Source organism: Cygnus olor, chromosome 2 (genome assembly GCF_009769625.2).
Source record: "Cygnus olor isolate bCygOlo1 chromosome 2, bCygOlo1.pri.v2, whole genome shotgun sequence".
Taxonomy (NCBI): Eukaryota; Metazoa; Chordata; class Aves; order Anseriformes; family Anatidae; genus Cygnus; species Cygnus olor.
Window position 1 is genome coordinate 134,991,035 of NC_049170.1, and position 24,800 is coordinate 135,015,834.

The 24,800-nt window shown below is 36.7% G+C and overlaps 1 protein-coding gene across 1 annotated transcript in view; it reads left to right on the top strand.

The window, feature by feature from the left end:
- SLC26A7 (solute carrier family 26 member 7) overlaps positions 1-19,456 on the top strand; it is a 66,729-nt gene extending 47,273 nt beyond the window's left edge. The window contains exons 11-18 of the mRNA XM_040546449.1: positions 1,441-1,547; positions 4,358-4,424; positions 9,391-9,528; positions 11,244-11,292; positions 14,210-14,310; positions 16,230-16,284; positions 16,374-16,477; positions 18,337-19,456. Of these exons, the coding sequence (XP_040402383.1) occupies positions 1,441-1,547; positions 4,358-4,424; positions 9,391-9,528; positions 11,244-11,292; positions 14,210-14,310; positions 16,230-16,284; positions 16,374-16,477; positions 18,337-18,372 (657 nt within the window). The 3' untranslated portion in view covers positions 18,373-19,456. The remainder of the gene's footprint in view (positions 1-1,440; positions 1,548-4,357; positions 4,425-9,390; positions 9,529-11,243; positions 11,293-14,209; positions 14,311-16,229; positions 16,285-16,373; positions 16,478-18,336) is intronic.
- The last annotated feature ends 5,344 nt before the right edge of the window (positions 19,457-24,800 follow it).

Below are 24,800 nucleotides of genomic sequence, written 5' to 3' on the forward strand. Positions count from 1 at the left end.
TTTTTTTTGTGTGTGTGTGTGTGTGCAAATGTATCCACAGCAATTTGTATAAGATCTCATTTTAAAATATTACTGGAGACTGAGAACTGTTTCAAAGAATGAACCACCTCATTTCCTGGCAGCTGGGTCATTGAGGCGACTGCAAAACCTTTTGCAGTAGTTAAGAATTTTTGAAGATGAGGGAGGAAAAGGTTTCTCAGTAGAGTCATGTAACACTCTGTCCTCCATGAAGCATGAATTAGTACAGTATGACTTACAGTTTATAATACATAAAATAACAGTTCTGAAATCTAATTGAGCAAAATTCCTGTGGTAGGCTGAAAGTATGCTATTGTCTCTGGCTTTTCCGAGCTAAGTGAAAGCATCAGAAAGGGTAATTTTAACACCAATCGTGCCATTGTAATGTGATCTGTTCCTCTGCAAACATTAACAAGAAGCACTGTAATTGTTCAAAGGGGCACCTGTGGAGAACAGTATATTCATAGGAGTGAAAATACTTGCCATTCTTTTTTAACAATTTTTATATAAAGATTAGGTGGCAGTCTTTGCTTAAGGGTTCCTCAAGGAAAGAAATACGTGCTGAATATCCCTAACATTAAAGTTATATAAGAAATCCAGCCATTTATATTTCTCGCCTTTTAATTTAAAAATCTATACATTGCTATGCCACATGGAGTGTTATAGTATGGAAATATAGATGATTATTTTTGTTTAGAAATAAATTAAGAAAAAAAAAGAAACGTCAAATTTTTTTTGCCTTTTAAATATTTAAAAACCCTTTTAAAGTGACTTTTGTTTCAGATATTCTTTGTATTTTTTTTAATTATACTTAAAATGAATTCAAAGTATTATTTATCAAGCATTGAAAGATGGGGAAGCAATCTGAAATCTTACCATTTTCATGTGAACGAATTCCTTCCCCAACATTTTAAAATTGTTATAGAGTTGATTTAGTCAGCTATAGTCTGCTAAATGCCACTTTTAATTAACTTCCTATCAAATTATAATTCCCAATTAAATAATTAGTGTGAGAAGAGCTCTCTGTATGTAATCTTTAGGGTACTTCATTGTGTAAAAGGAAAGGAGGATATTAACTGTGTGCAATGAAGAAGCTGACAATAACTTACAATATGAAAAAATCAAATATAGCTTTAACAAACTGAGTTTATTCTGAATTAGACTGTTAGTGCAACTTCATATACTGTTTTAAGGAACTCCAAAATGAACTTCTGTGAGCATTAGGATGATGTGTTCTCAGTGGAGTGACCTTATTTTGATCGATAATTCAGTCTTCTGTATTTGTCAGTTCAAAGATCCAAATGTTCACCTCTCTTTTTTTTCTTTTCTTTTTTTTTTTTCTGACTCATATAATGTGGATTGTTACAAAATTAAAGCTAATCGCCATTCACCTAATCAAGTTTTTTTCTTCCCTCCTTAAAGAGCATATGGGTTAGTACTTACGTGTTCACAATCTGTTTTGCTGCTAATGTGGGACTGTTGTATGGCGTTGTCTGCACTATAATAACTGTGATTTTCCGCTTTTCCAGGTAAGTTATAATTTATTGAAATGTTCTAGTACCACATCATTTTGTCTTCTTTCTGGCATATTGCTTCACTGATGGGATATATATATACAGTACACTAAATTTAACAATGAGACCTCAGTTTTTAGTTGCATAGAATCACAGAATGGTTGAGGTTGGGAAGGACTTTTGGAAGCCACCTGGTCCAACCATGCAGGGACACCCAGAGCAGGGTGCCCAGCACCATGTCCAGGCGGCTTCTGAAGGGCTCCAAGAAGGAGACCCCACAGCCTCTGGGCAGCCTGTGCCAGGGCTCCATCACCTGCACAGCACAGAAGTGCTCCTGGTGCTCAGGGGGAGCCTCCTGGGGGCCAGTTTGTGCCCAGGGCCTCCTGTCCTGGCACTGGGCACCACTGAAAACAGATTGGCTCTGTCCTCACTGCACCCTCCTTTCTAATTTTAGAAAATTATAGGATAAGATCATTCAGAAGGAAAAGTCACACCTGTAGGCTAAAACTTTTTATACTATGGCATTATTTTGTGATTTCTCTTAATATTACACATCTCTAGGACCCATTAAATGAAGGTAGCATAAAATCAACAGGGCAATCAGTAGTATAAATTTGCTTCCATTCAATAATTTTTTGCCTCTGAGGAAGAGTATTTCTGACAAGACTAGCACAGGATTGGCAAGCTGATATTTGTTTTGCTAAAACACATTAATGAAAGATAATTACACAACATTTTCTGATGTCTGAAATGTTCATTGTAAATTCTATGTGTGAATTAGAAAAGTCAGGACAAAGTAACTAAATCTAACATATATTCATATATTATTTTCAATATATTACAGTTGCTACTTTTGATCATGGGTAAAGGAAAATATCATCGTTCATGATCATTTCGTACTACAAAATTAATCCATAACTCACCAGTCCTACAAATGACTTGTAGGCAAGCAGACAGTTGCTTGCACGAACGTTTAATTGCACTGGAATTAAATACCATATAGACAGTTCAGTTTAATGCTCATTAAAATTGTGCACAGCTCTGTTCTCACAGAATTAATTTGCAGAATCGGCATGAAAGTAGCTCAAAATTGCAAGACAATTGCAAATTATGGCAGATGGTTTCTGCTTGAAACAGTCAGAACCTTTCTCGTAACCTTCTGCTACTCAGCAAACTAAGCTATGAGTAAATTCTGCTAGTAAAAGAAAAGATAAGTTTCCAAGTTATTTACATACTGTGTTTGGATGACTGAGGTTCTAGTGATAGGACTAGAGGGAATGGCCTTAAGTTGCACCAGGGGAGGTTTAGGTTAGAAATGAGGAGACATTTCTTCTCAGAAAGAGCAGTCAGGCATTGGGATGGGTTGCCCAGGGGAGGTGGTGGAGTCACCGTCCCTGGGGGTGTTCAAGGAAAGGTTGGACGTGGTGCTTAGGGACATGGTTTAGTGGGTGACATTCGTGGTAGAGGGATGGTTGGACCAGATGATCTTGGAGGTCTTTTCCAACCTTAATGATTCTATGATTCTATAACAGAAGGGTAGGGATATTTGACAAAAAAAGCTTTATCCTCTGTTATTGGACGGAGACCTCAGCCTGAACCTGCACAAATTAATAAATAAGACTCTTTCCAGTGATTTTTGTGGTCTTTGATCATGTTGCACATGATTGTCCATTAAATATAAAGGCACTGAAAGATCTAACAATCTTAAAAGTTGTACTGCACAGGTAAGTTTAGCACGGGAACATGCAGTAAGTCACCCAGTCACGGACAAAAATGTTCTCAGTAATGACTGTTGCAGAAGAGTTAGACACTAAAGCACAAAAAATGTTGTAGATGATTTATTGTGAAATCTCTGTTCAGACACCAGAGTATTGGACATGGTATGTTATGTAATGTATCAGAATATATTAAAAAACAGCAGCAGCTACAGCTAGATTTATGCAGACAGGAGAGAACAGCTGAGTTTTGCAAGCCTCATTTAGCTGACCCCAGTACCTGCAGTGACCCAGTACCTCCCTGCGCATTGCTGCATCTACTAAATGCTTGTGTTCTGGGATGATTTCCATTGCTTTAGGCACATAGCTCAGATGATAGCTAATTTTATAGATGTCTTGTTCTCCACTTAAATGTGTTCCTGCAAAGGATGTATGGAAGTAGAATATCTTACACTGAACTGCCTTTTCAAGGCAGCTTTCTCTTTCCACTGACCATATAGAGAACATAGGGACACCGGCTTTTCTAGTTAAGTCCTCCACTTTGACAGCTATAGCATAATGTTTTGTTTTATCATACAGAGGTGCATCAATTTTAATGACAAAAAAAATCCTTGAGTTTCATAACTCATATCTATTGAATATCTTTTTTTCCTTTCCTTACAATATGATTTTGTAGGTAAAAAATATTAATTAAAATTAAATTGTACATTAGAAGTTGTAATTTATATATTACATATCTTGACATAAGACTAGCTCTCTGGCCAGATATAAGTCAATAATAAAATTTAATATAAACATTTAATAATATAAACATTTAATAATATAAACAAATAATGAAATTTAATATAAACATTTTATTATTAATATTTGAATAAATATATAAGGTTATTAAATTTTCAAATTGATATTCTATAATTCTAAAATTTGCCTTTTACTCTTTTAACTTCATTATGATTATGATTAATAAGCTTTATATGCACAAAAATATATATGGATTGCATTGTCATAACTTTAAACTTGCATGTTGTAATTTTGGTGTGTTTCACTTTCTGTTTCTGTTCATGACTATTATTATTTGCCTCACAGATTTTCTGTTTGTATTGGTTACAGAGCAAGGACACTGAATTTGAAAAATATGAAAGAAGTGGAATATAAATACAAAACAGAAGATAATTGTGTAAGTTAAATTATCTTTTTCTTTTCCTTCTTTTGTGTCCTACTAATTTATATTTGTTTATCTTCTGTAATTGTTTACTAGCTTATAATCAGTATTTTCAGAACATTTTTATGAAATGATCACTTTGAATCTAAAGCCTGTGTGAGATAGAGAATAGAAAAGTAGCCTCAGGAAATTGGAATATTTTCCTGGTTCTGTTGCTGGTCTGCAAAGTTAAGTTGGGCAAGTCCTTTTATATCTACCTGCCTTGGTTTATTTGTTACTTTTCAGTGAGGAATTGCTCTTTATAAAGTTTCCTAAATCCTGTCTGCCTAGGGAAATCTCTTCTCAGCAAGAACAAGGGTTGTCTACACAGATGATAGCTGTGTAGATAATAAATATTCTTTTCAGAGTTCCTCTTTTCCTGAAAGTCCTTTGATGCCCTCATCATCTACCACCTCTTTTCCACCCCTGGTTCTGCCACCAGCCCCTTGTGACCTGGCTGTCCCTGAGGACACTGTGTGTAGTAGGAAGAAGAGACAGCAGCATGAAGTTGTCAGACCACTTCACACATCGCACCACACTGAACTCAAATGAGGGTACTGTCATATGAAATATGGATGGAAGCATCTATCGCAAAGAACGTGGTTTTCAAATTTGCTTCTTACAAACTTAAACCTACTAGTCAAAGATTCTATTTTTTTCCTTTTATTCATTTTTTTTTCATTACCATTATTATCAAAGTTTCTTGTGGTTGGGCCTGTGGTAAGAAGGGAAGGGTAATGACCCAGGGAGGTGACCTTCCTCCTCCAAAACAAAACAGTAGGTCAGCAGCCAAGAAAGTAGAATCATGTGTCCTTTCAGCATGGAGTCCATTCACTAGGACATCTTGACCTCTTCATCCTGGCAGTTTCTACTATGCCTGCTTTACTTTCCCAACACATATGAAGGGTCTTCTGTACAAGTAAGCAACGTGCTCAGCAGTTATTACCCTATTATTAAGAGGCACTCTTCTGAAGAATTTATTTTGTCTGGCAAATGTTTTCCATCAGAGCTATCTCAGGCTCAAAATCTGAATTTGGCTTGGGTGGGTTTACTGTTTTGGCATGCTGAACAATGCTGGAATGTGAGAGGTACATGAGAATGGGGAGGATTCTAAAATGTAAATTAAAAACACTATTGTTGAGGCTGGCCCAACTGTCAATTATTATTATCACTTTTCATTCTTAAGAAAATTGGTGGAGTAAATTTGTCAGAGATGGGTAACCAACATTTGACTTGCCTACTTTTGTGTGTGTGTGTGTGTGTGTGTGTGTGTGTGTGTGTGTCAGTTAATAAAATATCTGTACAAATTCCTGTGCATCATTTTTAAGCTAACTGTTCCCCCATCTTTTTATCCTGAATGATTAAGATTAGTGCCAGTAACCAAGTAATAACAAAGCAGTGTCTGCAGACACTGGGGAAAATAACATTTTGTTAAGAAAGCAAATTGCTCAAGAGGTTATTATACAGAAAAAAAAAAGGAAAATATTTTTAAGATTATATTAAATGTTTTTAATTTAATTTATGGAGTCAGTGGGTAATTTAGGGTAATTTTTAATGTATGAATGTTAGAGTAATCCAAGTTGCACTGGTAAATAACAGCTTAGACATAAGCAACAGGACTTTTAAACATGAAAATATGCAAGCTTAATGATCTACACCGCCATTAAGGTCTGTGGATTTATAGGGATTATTTCATCAACAGGAGAAAAGACACTTTGATGTGGAAAAAATTAAGAGGGTATTTAGAAACTTGTTTGAAACACGTTGTACCAAAAGCATTCACTAAACTGTATTGTTACCCAAGTGTAGAGAGAGCTGTGCCATGTGCGCAGGGCAATTGGCAGCATCCTTCTAAGTGACAGAGTAAAAACACCTCCTGAGATGATTTTTTTTTTTTTTCTTTCTGGGCAAGAACAGACAAAAATAAGTTATTTTTTTCTCAGAAGAGTTTTTATTGAGAAAGGAGCTAGAACTAAACCAGAGCCAGGACTGATAGACAAATTTGGCTTCCCCATCCTTCCCCATCCATCTTCGCTGTGAAGAAAGGCTGAGAGACCTGGGTCTGTTCAGCCTGGAGAAAAGACTGAGAGGGGATCTCATCAATGTTTATAAATACCTGAAGTGTGGGAGATAGAGGGATTTGGCCAACCTCTTTTCAGTGGTTTGTGGGGACAGGACAAGGGGTAATGGCCACAAAATTGAGTACAGGAAGTTCAGCACCAACATGCGAAAGAACTTCACGGTGAGGGTGACGGAGCACTGGAACAGGCTGCCCAGGGAGGTTGTGGAGTGTCCTTCTCTGGAGATATTCAAGGCCCGGCTGGATGCCTACCTGGGCAGCCTGCTCTAAGGAACCTGCTTTGGCCGGGGGATTGGACGACGATCTTTCGAGGTCCCTTCCAACCCCTACAATTCTGTGATTCTGTGATTCCATACAAAAGGTTATACCTAAGTCTTCCATCAGCTTGATTTGGCCTTATGATTTGAGACTTTCAAGTCTTTCACCTCATATTAGCTCATTGACGATCACAGGCTTTGATCTCTGCACATCTGCCTTATTTTGTCTTTGCATATTCTACTTTGTCAGTTCTGGTATGGCACCAAAGTGTCCACTTGTCTCCATACTAAGCCATCTATAGAATAGTTTTTAAGGGAATGTTAGACTTCACAATATTTCTACATTCAACCACGTATTGACCTCTGTTTTACCCCTGTTTAAGAAGTTTTATTTAATTAATTTATTTATTTTTCATATACTCTTACTCTTTTTAATTGCTGGTTAGGCTTTACCGCTTGACAGACTGAACTATGTTGGTGATCTGATGATTGCATTCACAGGTAAATTGTAGTAAGTCACTGTACATAGTCTGGGGTTCATTGCCTCATTTCTGGATGTCTGAGATGTTTCATTAGCCTGTATGATGTCTGCTATGGTGGTGTCTGAGAGTTTGTCTGCTTCTCAGAAGTCTACAGTAAGGAGATCGTTTGTGTGGTTTGTGGTAAAGATTTTCAGTCCTGTTTTGCTTAAGGTCTGTTTGGAAAACTGTGCATCTTCAATGCAATCTCATGATTCTTTGAGCTTCTACAAAATTGCCTCTCTGTCAGCTCCACTTACTTGTGTTTAAGTACGACCTAGTTAAGTAACTTTGCATGTCTTTGACTTTCATGAGGAAGAATAGAGGATTTTGGAATTTATATTCTCTTGCAAACTCTTGGAGTTTGTTTGTTTGTTTGTTTTACTTCCTATTACCCATTGTCATGAGTAGTTCACTTCTGAGAGCTGATACTTGCATAAATCATATATTTTACTTTGGTATTAAAAAAATATTTCAGTAATGAAAATAAACAGAATCATTACTGTGAAATGTTCAGTTGTGGATTCAATGATCCTCTTTTTTTCTCATCTGTTCTCATCTTCTCATCAAAATGCTCTGAACTTCCATGTGTAATCCAGAGGTCCAGCCTCTATGAAAGACATACCTGAAAGGCAAATTAATCCTATTGTGTTTTTGCCAACTGGAGCTTATTAGCAGTGTTGTTATGGATATTTAAAGATCGATAGTTTCATGCCTGTTGGGTAGAAAATGCTACTGAAAATATGATCCTGCTTATTCCTGTTTTACAACACTAGAGGCATAAAAGAAGAGTTATTTATTTGAATATAGATAAAAAGCATGCAGATGTAGTATCTTTTACTAGATCAAATAGTACAACTGGAAAAGTAGAAGACCGTAATAGCCAGCAGACTTTTCTTCAAGTCTGAAATACAAGCAGCAAGCATCTAAGCAGCTGAGAGCAATTGCTCCACAATGAGTCAGGTCTGTCTCAGATGGTGATAGAGAACAAGTAGTTGGTATCTATCACATAGATGGGATATTTGCAGGGAAAACAGCAAGAATAGGGTTCTTTCCCAAGGAAGAGAGACACACAGTTGGTTTGTAATTTGTCAAAAGTGAAGACATCAGTAGAATTAGGTTAATTCTACCTAGAAAACCTGTGTGTCAACTGAGCTGCTGATGTTGATATCTAATATATTTATATATATATATACACACACATCGTGACTGGCTTTTTACAGTGTGAAGTTTGGATGAAACTTTTTTTGATAAAATGCAAAGACAGGCTCCAGGGCAGATGATGGTTCTTGTGTGGATTATTGATTATGTTGGTTGTAGATAAATGCTAGCAAAGTTTTAAATCAGGCTCAGTCTGGATCCAGTCAGTACAAGTGGGACCATCAGGAATTTGCTTTTGCTGAAGGGCTTAGTGAAGTAAGAGTGGCTACAGAAAGGTTTCTTCCAGGGCAGGAGCTTCTGCTGCAGGATGTAGTTAAATGATTTTCTGCTTCAACTTCAGCTCAGGGTGGTATGAGAACCAGAGAAGTGGGACTGGTGGAAATTTCCTCTCGTACTGAAGTCAGTGGTGGCTTTTTTCATTTCCATGAAGAAATATCCCTATTGTACTACAGTCATCTTCAGATGACCGAGATTAGCATTATGACTGTTTCCTCAAACCAGCCACATTGTATGCTCCAAAAACTCGTCTACTTTTTACAATACATGTAATACTTACCTAGTAGAAGATTTTCCCAGTCTGCAGACCTTGTCTTGCTTGTGTCTGGGAATCACACCAGCTGAAACAGTGCTCCTACTATTTGCCAGATGATAGTTCTTAGTATTGTGCATTGGAATTAATATGATTTTGTTTTTGTGCTAACCTGAATTAAGGATAATTTTCCTTATAGATTACTTTTTTACTTCAGTCATGTGTGAAGCTGATCAAGATGGTTATCCATTAGATCATCTTCACAATCCAAAGTTCATTCTAGGTTGATTTACAGGAATTTTCATGACTTTTAAAGAAATTACTGCTGTTGTTATTATTATTTTAATTTGAAAAATGAAGATAAATTTCTCAGCATTTTGTTTATTTCATTTCACAGGAATCATTAAAACAGGTAAAGATAGTTTCAGTCACCAACCCATTAGTCTTTCTGAATGCCAGGAAATTTCAGGCAGACCTTACAAAAATAATCCAGAAGGATGGCACGAGCAGCCAGGCATGTGAAGATGTAAACAAGGTAAGATGTGCTACATGCTTCAGTAATCATGGTGACAGTGCTGAAGAGTATGACTGCTTTCTTTGCATTTTTTATTATAATTACTTGAAAAGAATATCTTTCCTACCTCTCAATATAAGGTCCTGTAAAAGACATTAAAACACTTAGCCAAAGCTCTTCAAAATTTCTGGGAACCATTACATAACCTCAGATAATGTGAGCTTGTGACTTTGAAAAGTCAATGAGTAGCTAAAATTCTACTTGAATAAAGTTGTGGGTTTGTTTATTTTGTTGTTGTTGTTTGTTTTGTTTTTAATTTTTTCTTCCCTCTGGAGATGAGTCCATGAGAGACAGATGCTTCATTTCTGATTCTAACTATGAATAATTTTAATAGATATAGGAAGAAGGTACAAACTGCTTGAAATTTTCACCTGAGGCAGTGTTTCTTTTTAATTTTCTGCACTGATTGTATTGGAAAAATAAATAGCAGAAAAAAGTTTGTATAACTTGTTTTTGGAAAATGTCCCAGTAAGGACTGTACTTATAAAGTTTATTTGCACATAGCTACCAAAAATTCCTACAATGTTCCCAGAAAGAGGGAAAAACGTACTGTTTTTCTATCATTACAATGAAGACATTCCAATCCAATACAATAAAAGATAAACTGTAGGCAATCTCATCTGGTTTGGTGAACTGGACTGAGAAAATCATAGATATTTCCTAGACGGTTTGTTAAAACAGTAATATTTGTCTACCACCTCTGCTGTCTCTTGCTAAAGATCTGCACTACCCATTCCTACTCTGATGGGTGCCTTCTTGTTATTCAGAAATCCAGCTCAGATATTGTGCTGCTTTTTTTCCTTGGCTCTTCTAGTTTAACTGATTTGGATTACCAAGATAACAAACTCCCAAACTGAGAGAAATTACTTAGGATTTACATGGAATTAATTTATGAGTTAATTTAATAATTGCAATGAATTAATAAGTTAATTTAATAAGTTAATTTATAAGTTACTTAGGAGTGAGATGTTATCCTTTGTCTATTCTGGAAGTTACTTGGCAGTACAGTTGCCTGAAATACTGTGCATAGTTTTTTTTATTTTTATTTTTTGTGTGTGTATGTGTGTGAAATAATAGTCTTTCTAGGGAACATAATGGAAATGAAAAAGTATTGCACTTTGGATTTTGTTTCCATGCTATATTTCTGTTTTAAACATATGTCTACTGACAACTTAACATTCATATTGAAACCATTACAAAAACATTTCTCCAGATAAACATAACTCTTTAATAAATTTACATCAGAACTATTCTCACTAAAACCTTAGATGAGATTGCATCAAGTAGAAGTTAATCTTAAAAGTTTCCTAACTTGAATTTATCTTTTCAAGAACATCTTTCTCATCTTTCTATCGCTTCTTAACCCCTGCTTTCCCGAGAGCATCATTTTCATAATATGTTTTATAATGGATACAAATGTCAAAGAGATTGAGTCATCTGAAGGGAAAAAAAAAGTGAGGTTACAGTTTTATATGACATTAGAAGAATAATGAAAGGCTTGCTCAGCAGATATAACATATCCAATAGACTGTTGCATACAATATGGTTTTTGGAGAGAATGAGTTAATTTTGATATTAAGAAACAGAATTCTTGTGCATTGCATTGATTTCCTCTGGTTACTCTGCATTGGATTAGTTTTCCTTGGTATGCTAATTGTTCATTGCTTTTATTTCAGTGTGAGCAGAACACATTACTCTGTTCATTTTCCAATGGAAGTTGTCATGGTGAGCTTATTATCTATAAATTATATTAAAACCAAGATGGATGTAAGTGTGCAAAATGGCTCCAGGTTTTTCTATTTATTTATAGGTGAACTCAAATTGTCTGGAAACTAGTATTTCAGATAGATCTCACCTTCACTGAAGCATGAGTGCTAAAAATTGTTAAACTCTGTTAACCTTGGCCTAACAGGTCCTGTTTTTATTCTGTTCTTGACTGAGTTTATAAGATTTCAGAAGTGGGAAACCAATGAAAATATTTTTGTCTGCAGGAGTCCCTGCTTATTTCACACAAATCACTCTGCATATGGATACGGGTACCTAGTGGGGGAGGGGGGGGATCACTTCCAGCATTGCTGCCTTTATTGGTCTTCAGCCAAAGGCCTAATAAGCTGTTTTGCTAAGCTGTGTTCTTGCTTTCTTGTGTTTTGTTTGTTTGTTTGGTTTGGTTTTAAGCTCATTGTGGAACTTGAACATTAATATGCAAATCTAAAAATAGGGTGGGATTAGAGCTATGTGAAGTCTTTGTGGTCTTTTAAGGCACTGAAGAGAAAAACTCATAAATGTCATCTGAGTTATCAGTGACACTGTGGCCACCAATACAGCACAGTAAAACAGTACAACACAGAATAAAGAAAAAAAAAACCTAAGGGTTTGCTTTTAGTTAAGGATTAAACTGGATAATTCTACTCTTCCCACATTTTATAGCATTTAAATCAAACCAGAGCACATACATTCCCATGGGATAGCTGCTAGAACCTTTTGCAGAAGATACTTTATACAGATGACTTCATCATGGATGGAATTCAAATGCTGTGTTTATTTAAAACACTTATAAGCATTAAGACCACAGTAAAGAATCTGATTTGGGGGCTGTTGTCTGATAGTTTATGCTTATTAACTAGGCTCATGACATTTTTATGTTTTTACAGTGTTTAGTTTACTTGGGGTTGATAAAATGTTTTGCTGTAGCACAGCAACATAACAATAATGGCTATTGAGACTATACAGTGCTATACTGTAAAATGGTAAATGAGCACACAACATTGTGTTTGTGGGGAGATCTTTGGAAGGTTTTGTCAGTATACATTTCAGGTTTCATTGAAATGTGGTTTCACTGGATGAACTGGTATCTCACATTACAGAAATGACAGATAGCACAGGACCTCTTTTCTGATTCCTTAAGTCCTGCCTTGAGGACTTAAATGTTGTTGTTCTTTGTACTAAGCAGAGTGTGGTGACTCTTTGTGGGAGCTTTAAAATAAAAACTGGAGAGGAGGAAAAATAAAATCACTAAAAAAGCTTAAAATTTTAGGCTTAAATTTTTAGGAAGGAGGGGAGCAGGAAGACATAATTCTTGTCCTGACATCAGTTGTCCTAGAAGGTGCAGCGGCATCTTTGTCAAAAACTTTATTTTCGACCTCTGGGGAATACTGAGTTGACATTGTCTATATCAGCAACAAGTTAATTAGCTTCTGTTGCCCTTGCCCAGTGGTTCAGAGGCAGCAGGTTCTCCCCCCGCTCCCCCTTCAGAGGTCAGGCAGCCTCCAGTTAATGGCAGGATGCCATTTGGGGAAGGTAATGCGAGCTCCAGTCCAGCATAGCCTCTCTCTCTCTATGCATATGTACATGTGTACATATGGTTTGACCTTCATGAGGTTTGTCAAGGAAGAGATTTCAGAGTATAGTGATAATAGTAGGGTTTCATGGTATGCTTGTGCAACATATCAGCTAAGCACACTTCAGGTGTAAGGTGAGCTCAACTTCTGTGCTTGAATGTAGTATTTCTAAGTTAAATCAATTCCCTCCTTCCTTCTCTATTTCTTTCCTTCCTTCCAATTTCTTTATTATTGCTTCTGTTATACAGAAGCAAGTTAGCTGTAATTATATTTATTCAAAATCTGTTTTTGAACTATCAAACTTTTAACTTGTATTTAAGCAGCATAACAATCAAAAGGGAAAATTAACCTCAGACCATTTTTTAAGGTAAAACTTGTTGGAACCTGCAGATATAAATGTGCTTGCTTTTGGGGGTGAGTAAGTAACAGGGAAAGAGTAAGTTCTTTTGGTTTGGAGACAGAGTTTTGTAGAATTGATTACAGTAAGCAGACCAGCAGATCTCATAAATCCTTCCTGGTTTTCCACTGCAGTAATGCCAGGCAGGCTTTCTTTGAAATTCTTTATTTTTGTTTGCAATGTGTTTATTAATGTACATTGGACGGTACAAAGAAAGTAAATCTCTGGAGGTGCAAGTGCAAAAGACTCAGACTCCTGTCAGAAGGGAATTAGCACCATTATAAATCTACACAATAAGAAAATTCTAAGTCCCCTCAAGATTTTAAAATCTTTTCTTCTGCTGTGTCAAAACCATTTCAATTAACCTATCTTTACATTCATAATTCCTTTCATTCATCTTTTTTTTTTTTTTGAATTTTATGTTTTGTGATAACTAATATTAAAGTTGTTATTTGTCCACAGACCATTGTAAATAAGATGTACATTGTTTTATTGTTTTCCTTTTATAAATGCCAGGAATCATCTGCATGCTAGTTCAGGACACATTCAGTATGTATGCAGTTTAAGAATCTGAGAGGTATATTTTCTCTGTGAATCCTAAGTGAACTTTCCCAAACAAGCCAGAATCATGTAGAATTTCAAATCTGAAGAACTTTTTTTTTGTCCTGGAGAGACTATTTCTGTCTAATACATCTCAGTAATAATATATTCTGCCTGTCAACTTCACCCCATTGCTCTGATGGCACTTCATTTATCTGTACTTCTAAAATGTGTCATTTGCTTAATGCATGTCCCAGTAAACAATAGACAAATTTTACTGTGATATTTTGGGCTTATTTTGTTCTGTCGTTATACACATTTCTTGACTATTTGCTAATTAAAGCTTTCTCCCATATCAAATGTGCAGGTGAGTCACTGCAGCCATCTCAGAGTGAGCGACGTGTTTTGATATTAGACTGCAGTGGACTGAGTTTGTTTGACTACACTGGAGCCTCCATGTTGCTTCAGGTATTTATAACACCAGATACATTCTGTACATAGAAATATATGATTGCACACACAAGTTATTGGGACCAGCTACTACTCACATCACTCACATTAGTGGATAAATGTGGTCACTTACAGAAAAGATGAGCAGAATTTTGGTACCAAACTGCGCTATGTTTATATAAAATTGTATACAAATAATTCTAAATATTTTAAGTGACATTCAGTGCAAATGTAAGTATTCATATTTAATGGAAATGAGTTTCTGAAAGCACTGCTTTTTATGTGTTTATTTATTTTTAAGCTGATTTAGGTCATATTCAACCCTGTCATGTCAGTTATGTCAGTTGTAGCAGACCTATGTGTGGATTTACACCATTAAAATTTCAGCTTTTATTTCTGTGATTTTATCTATATGTCCTGCTTTCTTCTAAGCCAGGAGTCTTAATGATCTCCATGTTTTCTTCTGTGGGTTACATACCTAGAAGGTTGGGTTCCTTGCTCATTGCAGGAGCCCCGAGAAGACCAAAACCAGCAACCATAATGATCAGTTCTATATAGCAGATGAAAAAATATATTCAGAATCCATTTCCTATGTTTCCATAGGGTTTGGCATTTAATAGAAGATGTACAGTTAGTACAGATTTAATTGGGTATGCAAGGTTTGGTTCATATATTATTTATTTTTTTTTTGTAAGATAGAAGACTAGATTTGAACTTGGGTCTCAGCCCAGGCCCTTTCTTATCCTATCTGTTTTCTCAGTTTACTGAAGTGAATAATGAAGTGCTAAATTAAAAATAATATTAATAATAATAATAAAATTAAAACAACATATCTAGGTGTGTATATAGTCAAAAGGAAAACTGGGATAATTAAGTAAGGTGAATAGGAATTATTCCTTACTACATCCCCCCTCAAAATAAAGGCATTCAATAAGCTTAGTAGGTAAAAAAATAAATAATTTGTGAAACTAATTTCCAAAAAGTCTTTGAGATCTCAGAATGCAGATTAAATCAAAGAGGTATTAGACAGATTTGTGGGATACAACTCCATCCTGGGCTATGAGATACAGTTTGGGGTTGCAATCTCTATCTGAAAGACAGGTCCAGAACTGAGTTACCCAAAGGAAGAATGCACTTCTTCCATGTTACACTCATTCGCTAATTCTCTAAATACCATCACTTCTGCTGGAGTTACAAGGATTTTTATTCTGAAGCAGGCTTTTGGTTCCTTTTTAAAAAACTGTTATTCTGATGCGGTTCTCACTGAATCTCTTCTATTAGAATTGTTCCACTTTACATGGATGAATTAAGCTTTTTTATTTTTATTTTTTATTTTTTAATGGGGACTGCCTTGGATGCTTCCTCATCTGTCAGAAAAGGCCCTACTCTAGTTCTAGAGTTATTTTCACTTTTTGTTACTTTCTAGCTTATTGGATACCTAGTCTCTATGAAGTTGCATATTTTCAAAGAAAGGAAAAAGAACAACTTACTGCAGAATGTAGCATGATGACTATGGCAATTTTTTGATAGACTACTGGAAGTTTCAAAGTTTCCTATGTCAAATTCCTGTCTTTCTGGACTGGTTGGTAAGCGTACAGAGAGGAGATGCAGCAACTTGTTGAAAAAGGCATACTGGAAAAACTAATCTAAAAAATATAATTATAAATGCTATCTTATTAATCAATTTAGTTTTATTGCCAGTAGAACTGTAGAGTACTTTGTGGAGGGGGGAGGAAATGATGCTTTCCTGTTCAGTGTGGGTTTTCTTGTTTGTGTTATAGAGGGGCTCTCTCTGGTGGCTGCTGTCAGCATAGCCTGACACATAGCACTTCATGCTCTGCCTGCTTTGAATACATTCTTTTTTTGTGTATTTTATTCTCTGCTGGTATTTTAAACAGTTTTGTTTTTTTTTGAATTTCATGTTTTCACACATATAGATTTACATGGATTGTAAAAACAGACACATTGATGTGTTGCTAGCACGCTGCAAAGGCAAGTATAAGCTTACAGCAAAATTTTTAACATGACAGTTTATATATCCTCACTACCTTATCAGTGCTCATATGTTTGTTTTATTACAGCTTCCTTGATAAAAGCAATGCAGTACGGTGGAAATCTTGAATCCGAAAACCCTGTCTTCTTTGAATCTGTTTCTTCAGCAATCGATGCCATTCAGATTCACAGGGTGAGACTTACAGCAGGGGTAGATGAAGTCTGGAGGGGCTTCTTGGACGCTCACTGCACTTTGATAGTCTGGGGAAATCTCGTTTATCCAGTGAATGTTTTGTGCAGAAATCTTTTATCTGTATTCTCTGCAACCAGTCCTCAGCCTCTGGGGCTGCAGTTATCACATTTTCCCTGCTTGCATTCTCTTCCTCTCCTTTTGCAATAACTTCTATGTCTTCTATGCTGGATCCAGAGGCATGATGTTCAGGTGCATTAACCTGGGTGCTTGGTCCACTGGAAAGCATAATGTCATCTCAAAATACCTAACGTAGCCTCTCGGTGAGGGAAATTACCTTGTACCCAGCTGTGCATAACTAAAGCTACACTCTGTTCCTCAGTCTGCGTTGCTTAAACAGCATGCCTCCGGTTAGCATTGCCCTGAGATGCACATGTGCTAAGTAACAGAGAAGGTGGATAAATTTGAGTTGGGGTTCCAAGCTGATTTGACCAAAACACTTCTGGATCCCTGGCAAATTTGTTCAGAGCTAAAAAGCCCATCTCTGCCTGGCCTTGCAGTGTAATGTGTTGGCTCATTGGTGGAAAGAGGGGAGAGGACATGTATGAGGTGGAAGGGAGAGCTAGAGGGAGGAGGAAGAAGGATTTGCTCAGAAATTGAGGCTAGAGGCTTGAACACGCATTTGCTTAAACATGTATTTATTTGCTCAATAATAATTCTTCCATTCTTTTTTAAAGGCTATAAACCTGGGCTTTCCTCGTAAACTGTATAAGCCTTTTCCATTGTAATCCCAGTGTAACTGAGCATACATTATAAGCAGTGTGCTTTCCCATGGTTGTATTTATGATTCCAAACATAGCTAGAGCTCAGTTCAGAGCGCTCTCCAAGAGACATTAAACTAATCATGGTCTGTGGTTTCTGTTTTCTCTTTCTCCCCTTTACTGTGATCCAGCACATTTTACTAATTTAATTAGAACTGCCTATGGACAAAATACACTTTCCATTGATTTACCCAGATAAGGCAAGTTGACTCTTGTTCTGGTGGATCGACTAGGAAAAGTATGTTCTCTTTGGTGCTTTTCAACATTTTTCTTTGTTGCTCTGCAAAAATAATTTACTGAAATGGTAACCGCAGGGCAAAAATAATGGGGATGGCTATTGTGTATTTTGCCTGGGTCTGATTAGATGAATTAGCATGATTGTTGTGTTATAAAAGGTCTACATTCTTTATAGACACCAATTAATGTTCCTAACATTCTTGTAAGATAGCTAGTATTCCCTTTTTATGGAAATGGGAAAGACCAGGATAAATGTTCAAGTAAAAAGGAGCTCAGAAGTCCATTTTTCGAGGAACTGATAACATGCTTCTATGGGAGCTGCTAAGCAAGTCAAAACTCTGAATAATGATTTAGTGGAGCTGTCTGAAAAACTTGCACACAGTCTCAAATTTTGAATGTAATTATTATGGACAGTGTATGTATGTTGCCAATGCCTCTTCAGAGCACTCAAAATATGTGAGTTGGTTTCTTGATGTGTTCCTTTACTTTAACAACTGCAGATAAGATGGACAGGAGTAAAACGGCAGGGTGACCACAGTAGCAGCACCACACTGTAACTGTGTCTACACTTCATATGACTTTTTAAGACATTCAGGTCAGCAGGAATTTTGAGTGAAGAAAAAATGGCAGGATAGAATAGAAAAGAACAGAGTAGAAAAAGGTGGAAATTTATGGAACGTGATTTGTTTGGATTTACATTTCTGATCCCCTCACATCAGTCTTTTATCCACTACTTTTACGTGATATTCTAGGAAAGCATTCTAATACTTCTTTTTTTTTCTTCTTCTGTTTCTCACAATTTAGAATTACAGCAAGTTCAGTGAACAGAGTGAAGTGTGATGCTGACCCATCAAATGTGGCTAGTCTGATCAACTCATATACAGAATGAACTATACCGCGGTTTCTCTTTAGCATTTTTTTTTCTCCAAGAGATCTCATAGATGCTATTTTGTATGCCATACATATTTACAACATTCAGTAATGACAGATCTGCCATTCAGAAAAAAAAAAATCTTTAGCTGCCATCACTCAGAGAATGTTCATACAATTGTTCTATAATGGTTTTATATATTTTTATACACATTTAGACAAAAATTATTAGAAAGCAGATGTGGGGTACTGACTGTTTACTATCTTTTAGATATCTTCTATTATAACATTAGTTGTAATATGCATCTGTAGTTTTGTGCATGGAATAAGGAGACATTATGAATTCTTAAAAGCAGTGTGTTATAATTGATACAGTATATGCAGGAAGTCATACACCAATGCATACTCTAATAGCTTTACTTATCCTTTTTGCTGTTCAAGATAGCTATTTGCAATAACAGCATCATATCACAGCTAGCATATCCTTGCATTTTTCATACTTGGTTATTATATGCTTTTTAATGCCTGCCAAGGTCAGTGAGAGCACAGTATATTGAAAGAAGGCAGATGGATGTTGGCTAAGTGCACTGGATTGTCTCTTCTTCTAATAGATGTCATGAGTTATTATAATGGTTTGCTATATTTTCAGTGCCACAGGTATTCTTTAGCTCAGACTGAAGAGGAAAAATTGGTAACATTTTTCCAAAACTTTTTCTTGTTTCCAGCATAGTTTGCATTTCCGAATTACTGCTGGAATTTGATCAGGGCTGGAATCTTCAGCTGTGGCAGCTGGGAGGTGACCCTAGAGGGACACAGAAGGCATGTGTCAATTTTCAGCCCAAATTCCAGTGTGCAGTACTCTGCGAGCAACCAAAGGGGGGAAGAATTCACAGGTTGAATTCACATGTTTGGCTTGCAATTATGGATTGCCATCAATCATATTAGATTATACTATCACATCAATATCGTATTATTTGGCAACATATGTGAAGATTTTTTCCTCTTGTCTTTGCCATATATGTACACAAGCTGTAAAATGTAAAAGTTGAGGAGAGAAAAAAAAAAGAGAATGGATGAGGAGTAGGTAATTACCTCACTGACCTTAAAAAAAACTATGGAAGCTAAAATGTAAATGAATATGGCATGGCTGTAATGGTCATCTTAGCACTACAGAGAGGAAAGAAGCACAAGGGTGCTCTGTGCAGCTGGAGTGCATAGCCAAAATCTAATGCTAAGCATCCTCTTTTCAGCAGCAGTTACATCTATGTATTTGTCTAGACTCTCTCAGCTCTCTCTGCCCAAAACAGCTACCTGAAGTACATGGGACAGCTCATGGAGTGATTTTCACATCTTGCATGTTTTTGTTAAGGCAAATATAAGCCTTTCTTCTGTCCTTGGTCATTCCACACTACCAGAAGACAATGGGAGAGAGCCGTGTGTTCTTTTAGCCTTTCAGTCATAGGTGACTATTAGGGTTATTTCACACATCGTACCACAGATGAGCAGAAGCATTCTCTACGTGTTCTACTAAGCTAAATTTTCAAAAATACTATGCAAAATGCTGATTGGTAACTGTGAGAAGCTTGTTATACACAGAAGTAAGTTCTGTTCATTGTGCCAAGTGCATTTGTGTCAGATGCTGCAGTTGATTGCAAATGACTCATTACATCCTTGGACGTAGTAACAGGCTATAACATTTGATTATTAATTTCCTCAGACAGTTTTAGTAATTTATGAACACTTTAGAAACTATTTACATTGTGCTTTAATTGTAGAAGAATCAACTGTATGTCACAGCTGAATGGAGATCTCTACTTAACTGCAAGCCGAATAAATGAATAAAAGTTATCTTTTCTATTAAGTTCATTATTTCATCTTTGATGGCTAAATGTATCTTCTGAAGATTTGTGGATATGTTGGTTAATGAAATTGTTAAACCGTGGTCTTTAGCAAAGATAGCATCGACCATGAGACCTTCACTTTTGTTCTGAATGATCTTGTTAATGAAACAACACAGATGCTGTTAAAATTATTTGTAATGTTAGTGCCTGATGAAGCTCTTTGCATCAAATTAAGAAATTTGTAGTACTAATCAAAATATCTTCCTCTTTTCACTGTGTTCAATAGAAATAACTTTTCTACAGCTAAATGGCTGTTTTGAGATGGACATTTATCTCCCATTAGGTCAAAGACCTTCCTGTGGCACAATATCACTTACAAATGTGTTTCATCAGTGTAAGGCTACAAATTCAAATTGTCTTAATGCTGTGATTACTGCTTGATTGTCTCTCAGGGTAGAATCAAGGATGAAATACATTTCTTACCTTATGACTCTGACTTCTCTAATCTTCCAGCACTGGGGCTTGGGATACTTGTAATATTCCTGTAATGTATTTTACTTTGTATAATTAACCTAAATTTCCTCTTATTTCTGAGAATATAAATTGTTAATTAGCTTCCCTTTCTGGCAAGTAGCACTACTAATGACAGTTGTTTCTCAGCAGAACAGAGCATTCGAGGAGCCCATGAAGGCGTTTTGAAGCTGGGCAGCAATGGAAGCTTCCCTTTCAATTGCTTCTAAAATATCTGTACTGAATTTAGCCTTTGCCAGACCAGAGCTGCTTTACAGAGCAGTGGTTACTGGATGAGAAAGTCTTTTGTTTTTTTTTTTTTTTTTTCCCTACCAGTGACCTAGGAAGGCAAATTACTTCAGTGCTGATGTTTTCCTCCCCTCCCCTCCCCTCCCCTCCCCTCCCCTCCCCTCCCTCCCCTCCCCTCTCTCCTCTCTCCTCTCTCCTCTCTCCTCTCTCCTCTCTCCTCTCTCCTCTCTCCTCTCTCCTCTCTCCTCTCTCCTCTCTCCTCTCTCCTCTCTCCTCTCTCCTCTCTCCTCTCTCCTCTCTCCTCTCTCCTCTCCCCTCTCCCCTCTCTCCTCTCCTCTCCTCTCCTCTCCTCTCCTCTCCTCTCCTCTCCTCTCCTCTCCTCTCCTCTCCTCTCCTCTCCTCTCCTCTCCTCTCCTCTCCTCTCCTCTCCTCTCCTCTCCTCTCCTCTCCTCTCCTCTCCTCTCCTCTCCTCTCCTCTCCTCTCCTCTCCTCTCCTCTCCTCTCCTCTCCTCTCCTCTCCTCTCCTCTCCTCTCCTCTCCTCTCCTCTCCTCTCCTCTCCTCTTCTCTTTTTTTTACCATCAAATTATTGATATTTAAAAAAAATGGTGATTGTTGCCTGCCTTCAGGTGACCAGATGTTGTCAGATTTCATACAGCAGTGACTGACTGCCAGGGAGTCATCATGGATCTCTCCGCTTGTGGCCTGTGAGATGCTGAGTGTCTCATCTGCGTGACTCTGCAAATCTCTGCTGATGGTGTGTGCGCTCCAGTTGTACTGTTAACTGGCAAACAACTGCCTGATTCTTTGGTGAAGCTTCAAGTAAACACCCTAAACCTTTTAGTTTTGGAGTTCAATATCAGTTTTAACCCGTTCCTCAATGTTCTTCTGTATATACTATCCACTGGCTCTGGCTCACAGGAAGCATTAGGCTGTAACTTATGCTGAGGTCTGTAGCACCTTATCCCCAGACCTCCCATCAGCTGCAATGTACTTGTTCTTCTGGGGCAGGAGGGCAGAGTGAACCAAACCCACCCCATAGCAAAGGGGCTGCCCAAAGCCTGGATGCTATTAGATGCCCTGGTATCACTCTCACAACTGAGATGAATTGCAGCCAGTAAGAATAAGGGGGCTTTGTTATTCTGTCCCCCTAAGGCAGCCATGCATCTTTGTACCTTCCAGCCTGATTTACCTGAATATACATAGGGACTTTTCAGAGTAATGCAAAATTTTATTACTTGTGCTTGCATGCCTAAGGCCGTGTGGTGTTAGCAAGAAGAGTCCAGTCCTGCAAAGTGCTGAGCTTCCTTGGTTCCTGTTGGTTTCTGAAGGCAAGAGATTCCACTCCTCACAGCAGAGGCTCGAGGAAGCATCTCCTCACCTAACGTGCCATTCTGCAAGGTTTCACCTAATGAAACCAACAGGGGCTCCAGGCAGTAAACAATTCTGAAAATCCGGCCATTCATTTTGGTTCCTATCTGTATACTCAGATGCACAGATTTTACAGCCCTATACTCAAAGCATATGGAACATGTGAGTTACAAAGATCAACGTTTCAATATTGCACATTTTGATGTATTCTGCACTACATAGGAAAATATTAATATAATATTATTTTCAAGAGTTGCTCAATATTTTTAGAGATTTGGTATTTGTTTGATGTGTTTAGGAATTCTTAGCTATTTTTAGGAATTAATTCTAAATGTTAGATATTACATGACGTGAATGAAGAGTTTTCCCATAAAATTTAAGATATGCAAATCAGAATATGTTAAAATGGGGATCTGATCATATGCTTCTTACAGAATTTGTGTTTCACACATTCCAAAACAAAGCAAGCAATGAGGAAAAAAAATAGAGTGCAAACTGATGTTAAGAAGTGAACATAGTGACAATTATAAATTAGGCATAAAATGTGTAATAAGGAAAAGACTGTTAACATTATATTTATGCAAATTAAATGGTTCTAATTCTCATCATATGTCTTTCTTTTTAAAGGTTATTTGCCCTGATTCTATGATTCAAGTGTCACAAGGTCTGACTTCAGCTGCTTTGACATAATTTATTTGACAGCTCAGTGTGCCATAAATATATAATGTAACAAGGAAAGGTATCTTCACTGTTGAATGAAAACTTTAATGCATCGATACTGTGTATGAATACTGTTTGACATTTACTAGTTACAAAAATAAAATACACAGTATGCCTTGAAAATATGGCACTCCTATTTTTGGAAGATACTTTCTTTGTCTACAGAAAGTAGCGTCTCATAAATAAATGAACAAGTGCACTTCCAGTGTGGATGCTAAATGGTGCTTTCATCATTAAGATGGATTTTTAGTAAAGATCACACAATCTGCATGTTTCCATATGTTTTTCGATGCATTTAATATTTTTTTTGTTGTTTCAATTTTGTGTATTAGCATACACAATAAATTCATACAGAAATAAATTGGAATATGAGACAATTTACATGTGGCAGCAGGAAGATGCCCTCATTATTTCAATACTTAGCAGCTTTTTTTTTTTTTAACATTTTGGTCTAACCAATCTGTGATGAGATATTTTTCTTTCTCCAACCTCAAAATATATTAGATCTTAATAATGAGAGAAGAGAAATTGTATTATATTCAGAAGTTTGGCTTCCTCACAATTCTTAGGGGAGTATAGCATCTAACAGATGTTTTTACCTATATAAAGAATACAGAAATCTTGGGCTAATTTTCCCAATATTGCCTCTATGCATATACAGTCATTTGAATACGTCTTGTTTAACTCGGTAGTTTACATCTACAGATGGTGCACGCTGATGGTATAGCATATATAAAGTCTGTGGCTTACCCCAGTATAAGGGAAATTATGGGTGATCCTCCCACTCCCTTAATAACTGCAATGGCATTAACAGAAAAAGATTGACATCCCTTTAAAAATTTGGTCTTGAAAGTAGTAGCTTAATTTTTCAAGCCTGGTAATTTATGAAAGCATTTACCTCTACCAAAATTAATACAACCTCTACATTTTTTAAAATTTAATTTTACAATGGCTTGTAAAATATAAATGGCTTATAGTGTTACCAATTTATAGTGGATATTCTTAATGATAAAGGTGTTTTTGTTGTTGTTGTTGTTTGTTTTCTACAGCTATGCTTCTTGATTACACTCACAAAATGGCAAGGAAAGCACTCTGGAGTGAGATGGCTGAGTAACCTCATTCTTTTCATTCCCAGAACTGGTGTCTCAAAGCCCAAGGTGGGCTCTCACCAGGGACTTGAGAGGTAGCTTGAGGAGCAACTTCTTCCCTAACAGGAGCCCTCAGACTCCACAGCATTTCTGGAAAGCATGCTTGCAGAAGCAGAGAAATGGATAGCTGTTTAATATTTTCCTAATGTGCCTTCCAGTAATAAAAAGGCTTTTTGTGCTGGATATGTTCAGGTGATTAAGGATTGAGAAGAACTGAGGGAATGGATGCACGGGTGGTCATAAAGGTCTATTCTGCCTCTGTCTGACTTGGTGATTGTAAATGCTTTTTATGCCTGTTGTGCTTTAAAACTGCAGCCAGAACTTAAGAATTTTTTTAAACTCCACAATGCTGGATTAAGCTGCACCCGGTGCTTTCACCTAAATCCCACAAAGTACATCCCACAAATTGGACACACTGTCTTTATTACATCTGAGACAGAAAAGAATTTGATCCTTTAATTGTTACTAATAGTTGTCAGATTTTGTTGAACGTCATTTTTTTGCACAGTTTTGCTTGTCTGTAAATTGCTTTGTTTATGTAAAGAAAGCCACCAGCAAATA